At 45.1% G+C, this 12,341-nt stretch overlaps 1 protein-coding gene across 2 annotated transcripts in view; it reads left to right on the plus strand.

Moving 5' to 3' along the window:
- ZBTB16 (zinc finger and BTB domain containing 16) overlaps nt 1–6,538 on the plus strand; it is a 421,469-nt gene extending 414,931 nt beyond the window's left edge. For both annotated transcript variants that reach the window (XM_069614226.1, XM_069614227.1), the window contains exon 7: nt 320–6,538. In XM_069614226.1, coding sequence (XP_069470327.1) covers nt 320–549 — 230 coding nt within the window. In that variant the 3' untranslated portion in view covers nt 550–6,538. The remainder of the gene's footprint in view (nt 1–319) is intronic.
- The last annotated feature ends 5,803 nt before the right edge of the window (nt 6,539–12,341 follow it).

Raw genomic sequence — 12,341 nt, forward strand, 5'->3', positions numbered from 1 at the left:
GCTCTAGGACTTTTTTTTTAGCGTTCTTGGATCACTCTAGTGAACACGTAGTACCAAACATTCTCTGAAGATGTGCCCAGCCTACCTTTAAAATCAGTGATTGCCAATGTAAGGAGCACATCATTAGGACACATTGCTGGCATTGTTTGAAACCTAAAATAAAAATGTCCTTTTGAAAACACATATTGAATTCCCAGCAAGTGCTGTTTCTAGCATATTTTGAAGACTGCTTAATCCTTCCCATTGGTTTTGCTTGTCTCTATGGATGAATTTGTGACGTCCATTCTGAGACCTTGTTCTTCTCGCCTCTGTCCTGCAGGTGAGAAGCCCTTCGAATGCAAGTTGTGCCACCAGCGGTCCCGCGACTACTCTGCCATGATCAAACACCTGCGGACCCACAATGGGGCCTCCCCCTACCAATGCACTATCTGCCTGGAGTACTGCCCCAGCTTGTCGGCCATGCAGAAGCACATGAAGGGCCACAAGCCGGAGGACATCCCCTACGACTGGAGGATAGAGAAGACCTACTTGTACCTGTGCTATGTCTGAGAGGGACACTGAGCAGCAAACGTGTAGTCCTGGGCAACCAAAACCCATTGGTTTATCCTTCCTTCTTTTTGTTTTCCAACTTTTCGATAATTTGACAAGTTGGAGGAGAAAGGCATGCTTTCAATCAAGAAACCAAATCAGTGGCAGAAAAAGGAGCAGAAATTATGTTTCGAGGGCAATGTCGCCTTAGCACTAAAAAGAAAGAGCGGGGTTGGGTGGCAGTCGATTGCCCTTTGAAGAAGAATGGCAGGAGCAAGAATGTTGCTTAGTGAGTTCCATTCCCACCAACAAAATGCCCATTGTTATTCTTTTGTTGTTGCAGTCGGATGAAAAATTGTTGTAGTGCATTGCATCTACAGAGTTTTGGCCAATCTCCTAAGAGGCACATTGCGCTCGTTAACCATGATTCTTGTGGACTGGCTTTCTGAACTTCAGGCAATTGTTTTCTACAGGCTTGCCGAATTTAGGACAGTCCTAGTCTACAAGCATTCATACATTTCAGTGAGCCTTGTCTACAGGCTTGCTGAACATGGGGCAGTCCTAGTCTACAAGCATTCATACATTTCAGTGAGCCTTGTCTACAGGCTTGCTGAACTTGGGGCAGTCCTAGTCTACAAGCATTCATACATTTCAGTGAGCCTTGTCTACAGGCATGCTGAACTTGGGACAAGTCTCACCTACAGGCTTTCAGAAGATTTGGCAAGTCCAGTACACAGATGTGTTCAGCTCTAGGCATGTCTAATGTACAAGGTTGCTGGGTTTTGGACAGGCTTAGTCCAAAGGCATTCTGATGTAGGACACTTTTAGCCTACCAGCATTTAGACATGTTGGGGAGTCTTGGCTACAGTTTTCTGAGATGTGGGCAAATGTAGTCTACAGGCTTCCTGAACACAGCCATTTTGTCAGCTAATGTTTTGAAAACATTAAATACATGCTGGCATTTTTCAAAGAATAGACGCCCTCCTCGCCAATGCTATGGATGGTTAATTTAAGGACCAAGATAGGCCTTGGGGGGGCGGGGGGATCTTATTTTCATTTTTTTTTTTTTTGGTTACTTCTTAAGGTACTTATTCTGCATTTAAATTTCCATAAAAGCAGAATTTCAAATGAAATACTTGGTTTCCCAAGTCAAAATTAGTTTCAAAGTGAAACCTAAAATTGTAGCCCCCCTTTTGTGCGGGTATATTAAGTTCCGATTTCGGGCAGCAGACCACGGCATGTGGTTGCTGACCTATAGTTTAGCCAGTGCAAGATTCGGATGTGTTTTTGAAGAGGGCTCTGTTTGTCTTTTCATGAAATGGGTGGTTTCGTCGGACATTGGAACATGTCGGCGTGGGTTCTCCACGGGCAACCATTACTGGCGCGTGTGGACGGTGAATCCACTGGGGGTAAAACGTTGGCCATAAATGTAACCGGGTTTCTGTAACTTCAGGGGTCCCAAAATATACAGGTTGGGGATAACCGGGTTTGCGTGTGGACGTATGGGTTGGGTAGGTGGAACCAATCTATAAACTGGCAAGCACTTCATTGGTTACATTGGACATAATTGGCATTAATAAGTCTCGCACATTGTGGCCCAAGCATACGCCTCCGTAAATTTAACATTCCAATAGATGAGGCCCAAAATGATCTGAAATCCAAGGGCATTAACTGTTAGGGGCAGGCAATTAATAAGGTAATTACATTAGATTGTAGTTGCTCCAAAGGCCACTTATGGATTTTAAGCTGTTTCTAGGTTTTAACTCGTGTATTTCCTAAATGTTGGGGTACTGATGGGGGTGAGAGGGGAAGACCCTGAGTGCTTGCATCCACAGGGAAATAGCTAATCTTATGTCATGACAAATCCTCCATATTGGTCTTAGATGTTGGATTTTAGACCCTTGCAGTACCTTGCTGCCGCAGTTGGTGTGCATGCGTCATGAGCTTGTATCGCATTTGCTCCGGTGCAACGTACGCATATACCCGTCTCGGCTGTTCGTCAAAAGCATACATCTCTTTATAGAAGAGAACAGTTTCTCTCTCCTGTATAGCCTTTTAAAAAGAATTTGTTCTACCAGGAGATGACCCAACCATCATATGTTTCAGACATTTGTGGGTGTTTCAAAATGCAATGTGATCAAGCCCACCTAATGCAAATGGCGAGGAAGGGGGCGACCCAGCATGTTTCCTCTAAATGCCCATTCGACAAGCGACCTGGTAGAGTGCAACCGATCTCTGGGAATGGGAAATGTGCCAATTCTGTTAGTAATTAAATTTGCCACTTGGTTACATTAGGCAGCAGCAGTTGTATGAAAGGAATACCCCTCCTTCTTTTGTAAAACGTCTTTGGTGAAATGGGGGACTATTTGAGAAGGTCCGGGAGAAGGCGAGAAATGGTCCAGGGCCCTTAGCGTACCTGCTTTTCAACCGATAGGGCGGAAACTTTGATCAACAAAATAATCTTTGGAATGGGTGCCCAGCCAGTTACCGCCCGCCCCCCTGCAGGAGTTAAAAGGTAGACATTTCAATATTGGCAAGCGCCGCCGTATTGTTGGAAACGCAAATGAAAATGGTGGATCATGTCCCATAGCTCCTCGATCAATTCTCCACCCCCCCCTCCACCCACTTTCCAATGTGTTTTCTTGCCCAGCACTCTGTTTTATGAAGGACAAAAATCATGTTTTCTTTTCCGCATTCAGCACATTGTACACTTGAATTACCTCATTTTGTATTTCTTTGCTTTATTTTTGTTGACCTCATGAGCAATTTGTTTTCTTTTACATTTTTCTTTCAAACAGGCAATTTGTTTTTTTTTTTTAAGGCTTGCCATGCCGAAAAGCAACAACAATGTGTAGTTTAGAGATTCATGCTGTAAAAAAAAAGTGCCAAGCGCCATCGCAAGGAAAGCAATTTATAGTATTTTCTCTTTTTGGGGGGATTATGTTATTTCTTTTTGGTTCGCTTCGCCATTACCCAAATTGGTGTTTTTTTTCCCCAGGACCCACCCAGTGAGGTTACAGGGTGTTTATTGTCTGAAAGCTACCTCTTCTGTTTTTCAGTTATAAAAGCACATTTGCAGTATTTTGAGTTTGCCATGTGACGTTTCAGTTTTTCATCTCATATTTGATTTACAATTGTACATTACAGATTGTGTTATTGACTTTTAGCTGCATTCAAGTTGAATTGATGGGGAAGAATTCTGGGGGGAATTGCTGGAATGGGTATAATGGAGGTTGGCTGTGGTGGTGCACCAATGCAACGTTTCCCCTTCCCCCGCTTTTTAACTGCAATTGGACAACTGAAGGCCTTCAAACAACTGGGCCTACATGCTTGAAGTAGGTGGCTGAATAATGGCCTATCGCCAATAGAGTAATGGATTAGTCTTTGTTTGGAATGGAGCTTAGGTTGTAATTGAACTTTTGAGACGACGCAAAAAAATACAGCGCAGTACGACAACGCAAAGTGTACACCGACCATGGGACAGCTGCTTATCGTCAGCAGAGAAACATTTTACCCAGGAAATGAAAGCAAGGGAAAGCTCTAGTCGTGCTTTCCGGACTCCAGCATTTGCTGCAATCCATCATGCCCCTCCCACTGACGTCACCCCATCCCACCAGAGTTCGGTAAAGACAAAAATGTTAAACGGAGGGGAAAAAATGCTCAGTGGGTGGGGTGGAGACATACATGCAAATTGTAATATTTTTGTAATTCTTGTTAGTTCCTGTATCCGTTTTCGCCTTTCCTTTTGTAATGTGAAAACAGATATTGCGTGCGTGTGTGTGAGTATGCTTTGTCTGTGTGACTGTGTAGTGAGAAAAACAACCCTTGCAGTATTGTAGGTATCAGGCATTCCAGGCAGGGATGGTGTTAATGGAAACGCAGGTATCCCATCCTTCTTGACTTCATGGCCCTCGGTTTGAATATCCATGCCTGGTTGTAAGCCCGTGTTTGTGATTTATCAGCAGTTCAGACTCAACACGCCATGTCAGCAAAGTCAATTTCATGTAAATGGGGAACCCATTTAGTACACTTGGGTGAGATTTAAAATGTCAACTCCAGCTTCTCTTTTTTTGATGGACCCTCTTTTACTGGGCAAGTGTTAATGTGTTTGTGGGCCTTGAAGTCGTTCGCGGACAGGCACCCAAACTCGGTCAAATTTGATGCTAGTTCAGCATAGTCACACGCACATTGTCCAACCATTCGTTGGTTTTCTTATTGCATGACTTCCATTTCAGCAGTAAGCTATGCTACCTAGAATTGTGCCATGACCCCTGAATTCTCAAGAGGACTTTCATGAAATCTACCACCATGTCTTGAGATTGGCTCCACGAGGTCTGGTGCTAAGCCAATTTTCTCCACCCGATAGTCCGTGAAGTAGTCGCTGTCACATAGTGAAGCTTGTCCTCCCGATATATCGTGCGTCTTGTCATTGTGCCTGTAATCCTTTTGATGTTGGCAAAGCGAAGAGATGGGGAGCTAATGTGTGTGGCTGTGGCCATGCCAGAAGGCCTAATGAGGTTTAACACCATCCCTGCCAGAATGTTGGTGAACAGCTTATTTGATTGTTGTGCCTGGACAGTTTTCCACATTTAAAACAAAAATGCTGAAAAAAATGCTGCAATTTCTCATGTTATGTACCCATTGGACTAACATTGGTACTCCCTGTTAGGGCCGCCTTTGCGGGCCTGAGCGGACACAGATAACATTGCCATGAGCTGCTTCACTTCACCTTGTCAAAAGGGCTTTTTTAAATTTTCCTGATGTTTCACTGCCATAGGAAGCTCAGTCTCAAAAATGTTTATTCAGGTGGAGTACACCTCCTTGCTGCTCTGGGTACAAGTCCCTTATCTTTGTCTACAGTGAGGTGTCCCCTACAGCTTCCCCATACTTGAGTGCCAATTGCTTATTTTCAAAATTCTCTCTAAATAATTAAAATCCCGGCGGGAGAGGGCTAGGCTTGGTAAACCTTCATTCCCTGGTGCGCCCACGTGGGGTTCCAACGCCTGCATCTTCTATCCCAACAAGGAAAAAGTCATACGCACAAGGCCTCCACCCGGTGGGTTGATAGTGTGTGGCCTGACTCTAGTGCGGCTTGGGAGGGGATGGCAACTGGCAGAGCCCTTGCCCTTGATTAAATAATTGGCCTGTCCTCTTGTTGTTCGATGTCCCTACCCTGAAGGGGAGTACCAATGTGTTTTTCGTTGTGCGTCCTAGTAATTTCCACTTTGTGTTCTGCATGTGCTCTTTTGAAGGCTAATAAGCCATGGTGAAGTGCCACGATACCATGCCCGTATATAAATAGATGTATATTATAGCACTGAGGACCAACTTCCCTGCTGGACCAAGCAAAGTAGTTTATTTTTTTTCATTGCTCGTCGTACGTCGTGACAGCACAAGTGCCAGTCTGGTTTCTCTGTATTAAAGAAATGTTTTAAATTTATGGATGTTACAGTTATGTCTACCTCAGCACCTCCACTTAGCCTAAGTTTAGAAGGTGCCCAATTTTTGTTTTTGTTGAATTTAATGCTTGTTTTTTTTTGTACAATGTCTTTTTTTCCTTAATTTGTTCTCTTCCTTTGTTTAGTCTCCTTCCTTTTTAACCCCCATTCTCCCTGTACTTTATAGTCTCCCCCTTTTTCGCTTGCGAGTCATATTTGTCATGGTACCGCCGCCGGGTTTTGTGATGTCCTAGTCCCGCGCCCCTGCAGCTCCTTCTCTGTTCTGTGTAGGCTCTGATGCGTTCCTTTGTGATTTCAGTGTTTTTCTGACAGAGAAAAAAAAACGAAAAATGAATTAATGCTGCAGGTTTTTTTCTCTCCATGTGTCACTAAGTGAAGTTTGTGCCTTCTATAGCAAAGAGAATATTTTTTACATCCTACTAACAGTAGATTTTTTTGTAGTGCGCATTTTTTGTATTTTTATTTATACGTCTCATAAGAAAAACAGCAATGTTCAGTTGTATACCTTGAATCTGCAGTTAGAAAAATAAAGATAATTGAGTTGTCTCCTGGTTTTTGTGTTTTTTTTTCTCTTGCCTTTTGTTACATTTTGTGAACTATTGATTGTATATTGTCCCGGGAGGATAGCTCAGCGGCAACGTGCTACACGAAGCAGCACAGGTTCGATCCCGGGGTCCGTGCTTAGAACCCTCTGGCTATTGAGCGCGTTATAAATACGCAACTAAGAGACATATTCCTGTAACGGCGCCTCGATGTCCCTGGGCTGTGTGAGCGCTTTGAAAATGCAAATAAAGAAATGTATTTCAATTAAAATATTCCTCACTGCATTTATCCGCCTCGGATACAAAAGGTACTTCCCAGAAATCTGGTGTATTCTTTTCAGACCCAAAGCAAAGTTTGTGTTTGGGGTGCCTCAGTGCCATGGACGGTAGGTGCAGTCCACTGTATAAATCTATGTTTCTGTTGCTACTATTGAAAGCAGTAGTGTGAAAGGTCACTGGATTCACGAGACAAAGCGACATCCAGGCATGCGCACTTTTCAAAACACAAAACTCCCCCCGCCCTCCCCCCCCCCCCCAACACCTTTACATTTCACACACAGGGGCCTACCGCAGCCCCTGCCTGTCTAAAAATAAAAGCTTTCAGGGATTTAAAGCTTCCTACAAAGGGGGGGGTTCTCTCCGCGAGCCACTCTGCACTGTCGGGACCCCAGTGGAGCCATCAGATCATGTGTGGGTCAAAGAGCACCAAGGCTGGGAAGCCGTGGCTGCCACACAAAGCCCATTCAAGATGGACTCCATTCACTGCACGCTACTCACCCGTACCCGCAGGTCACATGACCCACACTGAGCGCCTAAGCCCCTTCTTTCATGTCCTCAAGCGCCAAACTCCTGTTAAATGTTTTTTAAAGATTGAAATCTCCACCCCCTCCCAGCTGTCAGGAGGGACCTTAAAAGGGGGCTGACCCGGCATTGATTTTACAGTCTGGGCCTACATTGAACATACCATAAAGGTCTAGTCAAGTTGGGGGGACAAAGAGAGGCCACGCAGAGCCAAGAGTGGTGGACGCTGATCGGGGTTTCTCTGTGGATTTTTCTGTTCTTGTCTTTTCCTGATTAAAGGCGCATGCTCCGGTCGCGGCGCCTTTAAGAGCGGCGCGGATTTTGGTGCTCGCCCGGCTGGAATAATAATAAAATAAAGGCGCAGAGATTGTGACTGTTAGCGTTGAGCAGAATGATGGAAAGCTCCGATTTATTCTTGGCAGGAGACAAACACAACATTAGCATGAGCGTCATGCGGAGCGACCGGAGCAGCCGGCTGCCGGGCGGCGCGCTCAGGCTGGGGCAGGCCCTCCAGCAAAATGGCCTTCTATAGCCCATGGCACAAACGCAGAAAATATCCAGAAGAATTGACCGCAAACTGTACACTGCGAGGATAGAAGGGTTCACAGAGGTGGTCTCTTCCATGCAAACCTTGAAACCACTGTCCCAATGCTTTATTCAGGCGCGCAACCCCCAGATAATATATTAACGATGCCCTCGACAGGTTCTTCAGGCAGAAGTATTACTCTAGATAATACCACTGTTCCAGGGTTCTAGTGGATGTTTCCATTTTTTTCAAGATTTCCTTCGAACAGTCCTGCAGTGTTTATGAAGATGTGTGTATTGTTAATGGCCGCTGATTGTGGGTTGATGCACCCACCCAATTTTCCTTAGAGTGGAGGGTGGGCCTCGAGGAGCTGAAGCCCACTCTGCTCATCATCCCGTCCTATGAGCAAGCGTTCACATGCATCGCGACCAATCCGCCAATTGTCATCTCCCAATTGGGGGATGATCATGCAATAGGCCGGTTTTGATGTCACAAAAAGAGCATTGTAATGGGATATGGAATCGACTACTGGCGATATCAAATTATAATTTAATCCCTATGATGTCACAATTTAGTATTTTTTTCCTTTTTTTTTTAACTGAGGCTTTTATTCTATTTCTCCTATAGTTTTCCGGAGTGGACTATTTATTTATTTGTTCGGTAAAGTACATTAGCAGCCCTAGTGCATCGAGGCGCTGTTGCATGAAATTGTCTTATTTATTTATTTAGGATTTATATAGCCCTGATCCACTGACCCCAAGGTTTAAGGGCGCTAACAAATACACAAAAACAAATAAAACAGCCAAAAAGCCACAGGAGCTGAAAGAGGTGCAAGAAAACAGATGCTCAGACCAAGATAGTATTAGTTGAACAGGTAGGTCTTCAATCCTTTTCTGAACACTCTGTTGGAATTTTCAGTTCTCAGTTTCAGGGGGAGGTTATTCCAGGCAATGGGGGCCGCAGAGTAGAAAGCTCCAACCTTAGTCTGCGGTAATCTGCAAGTTGGGACGGTTAGCTGGAGAAGACCATTAGATCTTAGACCATAGTTACTAATTTTAGGCCCAAGTTCCTCATTGAGATAAATAGGACCAGAGTTTTTCAAACAGTTGAAATAGACAGGAGTCGAAAAAGAATACGCTCCTTAATAGAGAGCCAGTGAAGCGTCCTTCTCGACATGGAGATATGGGGCCTCATTACACGGTAGGCAGTGGACCAAGGTGCTCTGAGCACCTTGGTCCATGCCGGTAAAATACTGGCACTGCGTTGGAGGAAAGGGGAATTACCGCCCTATTCCAAGGTTGGCGGGACGGTAATTCCCCCTTCCCCCATTGCCCTTCCCCATTCCCATTTTTGCCCCATAGGGCATAATGGGAATGGGGAAGGTGCTAATTATGGTACCGCAAATTGCGGTACCGTAATTAGCACCCTGGTCCCTTTGCGGGTTGATTTTTAATGCCTGCTAAAAAGCAGGCGTTAAAGTACCAACCCGCAAAGGGACCTCGTAGTAAGGCGGTAAGGGTGAACAGTCACCGGTACCATTACTGGTGACCGTTAACCCTTACCGCCTTCCGTGTAATGAGGCCCATGGCCTGATCTCTTCTTATCCATAACAACCCTGACAGCGTTGTTCTGCACCACCTGCAGTCTATTCACCACAGTTTAGAAGGCCGATCAGGAGGCTGCTGCAATAGTCTATCCTAGAGCCAATCCGTGCTCCAGCTAACGTTTCTCTACTAGTTTGTGAGAGAAAGGGGCTTGCGTGAGAGAGCAATTTGATATAGTATGTGGACGAAGCCAACAGACTGCTGACCTGCACTTTCATGTTCAGATTACAATCGATATAAATCCCCAATGTCTTGACTTTTTTCATGACCTTTATGGCACAATTACCAATCACTTCCGATTTGCAGATTTTGGGATCGGTGCCAAAAGCATGAGTCACCGTGATGGGGATAATACACTGGGTGTCGTCACGTCAGCGAAGTTGGTGAACTCTATGTTGTTACTATCCAGAAAATCGAGGAAGGGCAACGTAAACATATTGTAAAAATATCGGAAAAAGACAGACTCCCTGTGGGACTCCCCGACTCCGATCCATGGTGTTGGCGTCTGCCAAGTTACTGCTCACTCTCCATTGTTGATCTTTAAAAAAAGAGGTAATCCAGGCAGCTGATGATGCCGAAAAGCCCGCCACCTCCCTCAACCTGGAGACCAACACAGAGTGGTCTGCCAGTCTGAAGGCGGCAGAGAGGTTCAGCAACATCAGCACGCTTGGGTCGCCTTGGTCCATATGGCGAAGTAGCCTAGATTTTAAATCCAGCAGAGCAGACTCAGTACTTTGCTTTTCCCGAAAGCCAGATTGTCTTTTGTTCAAGATGTCAGCATTTCTCAGATGGGTCAGTAGTTGAGTGTAAGCAACTCTGTCGAGGATTTTAAGCAAGAATGGAGAATTAGAGATGGGATGGTAGTTCAGTGGATCGCCAGGGGAGAGGTCTGTTTTTTTTTTTAAATAGTGGGGTCACCCATGAGTGGTTTATGCATGTAGGCACATCACTGTCCCTAAAGGAAGCATTAACAAACTTGCAAAGGGTGGGAATGAGCGTGGAGGCACAAACCTTTATAGTAAGTGCCAGGCACACTTCGCCCTTGCAGTTGGATGGTTTCAGATTTTGAAATATCACTGTAAGGTCAGCTTCTGTAACAGGCTTAAAAGAGAAGAGTTCTTCTTTCCAGCATTTAGCGGGTGTGGCAGTGTCCTTGAAGCCCCTAAGCGATGGCTTCAGCAATGCCTCTTGATTCTAGTGAGTTTGGCGTCCATAGCCTCCTGTATTTGATTGCACCATTTGATGTCTTTCACAATCGGGTCTTGCACATTATTCTTGGTTGTTTCCAACTCTTTAAACACTTTAAAAAGCTACTTGGGTTTAGACTGAGCTTTGGCAATCCGGTCATCAAGGTGAGCTCTTTTAGCAGCGATCGCCGCTTTTTTTTATAAACCCTAACATGTCCATTATATAAATCTTTCTCAGCTTCTGATGGAGATTTTTTCCATGTATAGAGTGCCTTAGTTTTAATGCTTTTTAGTTATTGCAGATCATGAGTAAACCATGACTTAGATTCCCTATGAATTATTTTTTTGTTTGATTGGGGGCTAAGGTGTTGACTACCTCTCGAAGAATATCCTCGTAAGCCGCAGTGAGATCTTCCACCGAGGATTCATCTTTAATCAGACTATTCATGGTAGTACACTAATGGTCAAGGGCCACAGGTGTCCGTTTTATTAGAATTCTACTGCTCGTAATAGAAGTTGCAGGTTTCCTGTTGTGGATGGCTTTGTCCGATAACATCTCAAAATGAATAAAGAAGTGGTCCGACCAAGGTCAGGGACTCGCGTTCAGGCTAGCTGGAGTAGTGTTGCGACAGTTACAGGAGGATTACTTTGCTCACGGTTACAGTGACCGTGTAACATAACAATGATACGATATCAATGAACATAACACAATAGGTGGTCACAATGAATGTTATATCACAAATAGAATGGAAATGTGCAGTCTACATGGGACGATGGCACAGAGATAGTTATTGAAACAAAGGGTGTTTGTATTGCTTTCCTGAAGGCTAAATGCGACTCAATGCTTCTAATGTAAGGGGGCAGTGTGTTCAAGTGCTATACTATGTCTCTTTGTGGGTAATATGTCAGTGGGAGCACTGAAGCCGTGTTGCACATTGTCACCCAGATATTTTGGTATTCTGGGGAGTCATTCAATGGGCTCTTGTCCTGCCCGGGTCCCTGGACTTGGCACGGCTAGGTGTGCGAGATAAATGCATTTCTAGCACCTTGCTTCGTCACCAACCAAGTGGACCAACCGCCCTCTTGTACTTTTGAGGCAATGAATTGGACATAATGTTGGTAGAGCGATGAAACCAGCGAAGCACTAAAACACCATGTTGGAAGCATTAGAGGAAGGGAACTGCGGTCAATCCAGAGGAGAATCTGGCGGCAAGGGATGCAATTATGCGGCTGTCCAGCTCAAGAAGTCAGGTGCTCGCTAACTGGTAACATTCTGAAACCGCATTGCTGAGGCACTTGAAGGTGTCTGGAAGCAGGTGGGCCCACGTCAAATAGTGGTGTACACGTTCCTGGACCGTGTTTCCAGAAAGGGGAGGAGCGGCCACTTGAATAGGGGTCGGCAACCTGCAGCTCTCCAGATGTGATGTACAGCAACTCCCACGATCCCTCAACATCAGCTATCAAATCTAAGGTTGTTGGGAGTTGTAGTACAAAACATCTTGGGAGCCCTCTGGAGCATGCACATCACACAGTGGAATACAACTTTGGCAGGTGTGGCATTTATGATCCCACCTGCTCCATCCGTGGCCCATTCGGGAGGCATGCATAGCGTCGGGCTTTCCTGGACCACAGTCTGCAGTGGTCTAGCCTAGGGGGATGCGTAGAATCTCAGGTGATCTGCCCTCCCTGCAGCC

This window comes from Ambystoma mexicanum, chromosome 9 (assembly GCF_040938575.1).
Source record: "Ambystoma mexicanum isolate Mex_15411 chromosome 9, UKY_AmexF1_1, whole genome shotgun sequence".
Taxonomy (NCBI): Eukaryota; Metazoa; Chordata; class Amphibia; order Caudata; family Ambystomatidae; genus Ambystoma; species Ambystoma mexicanum.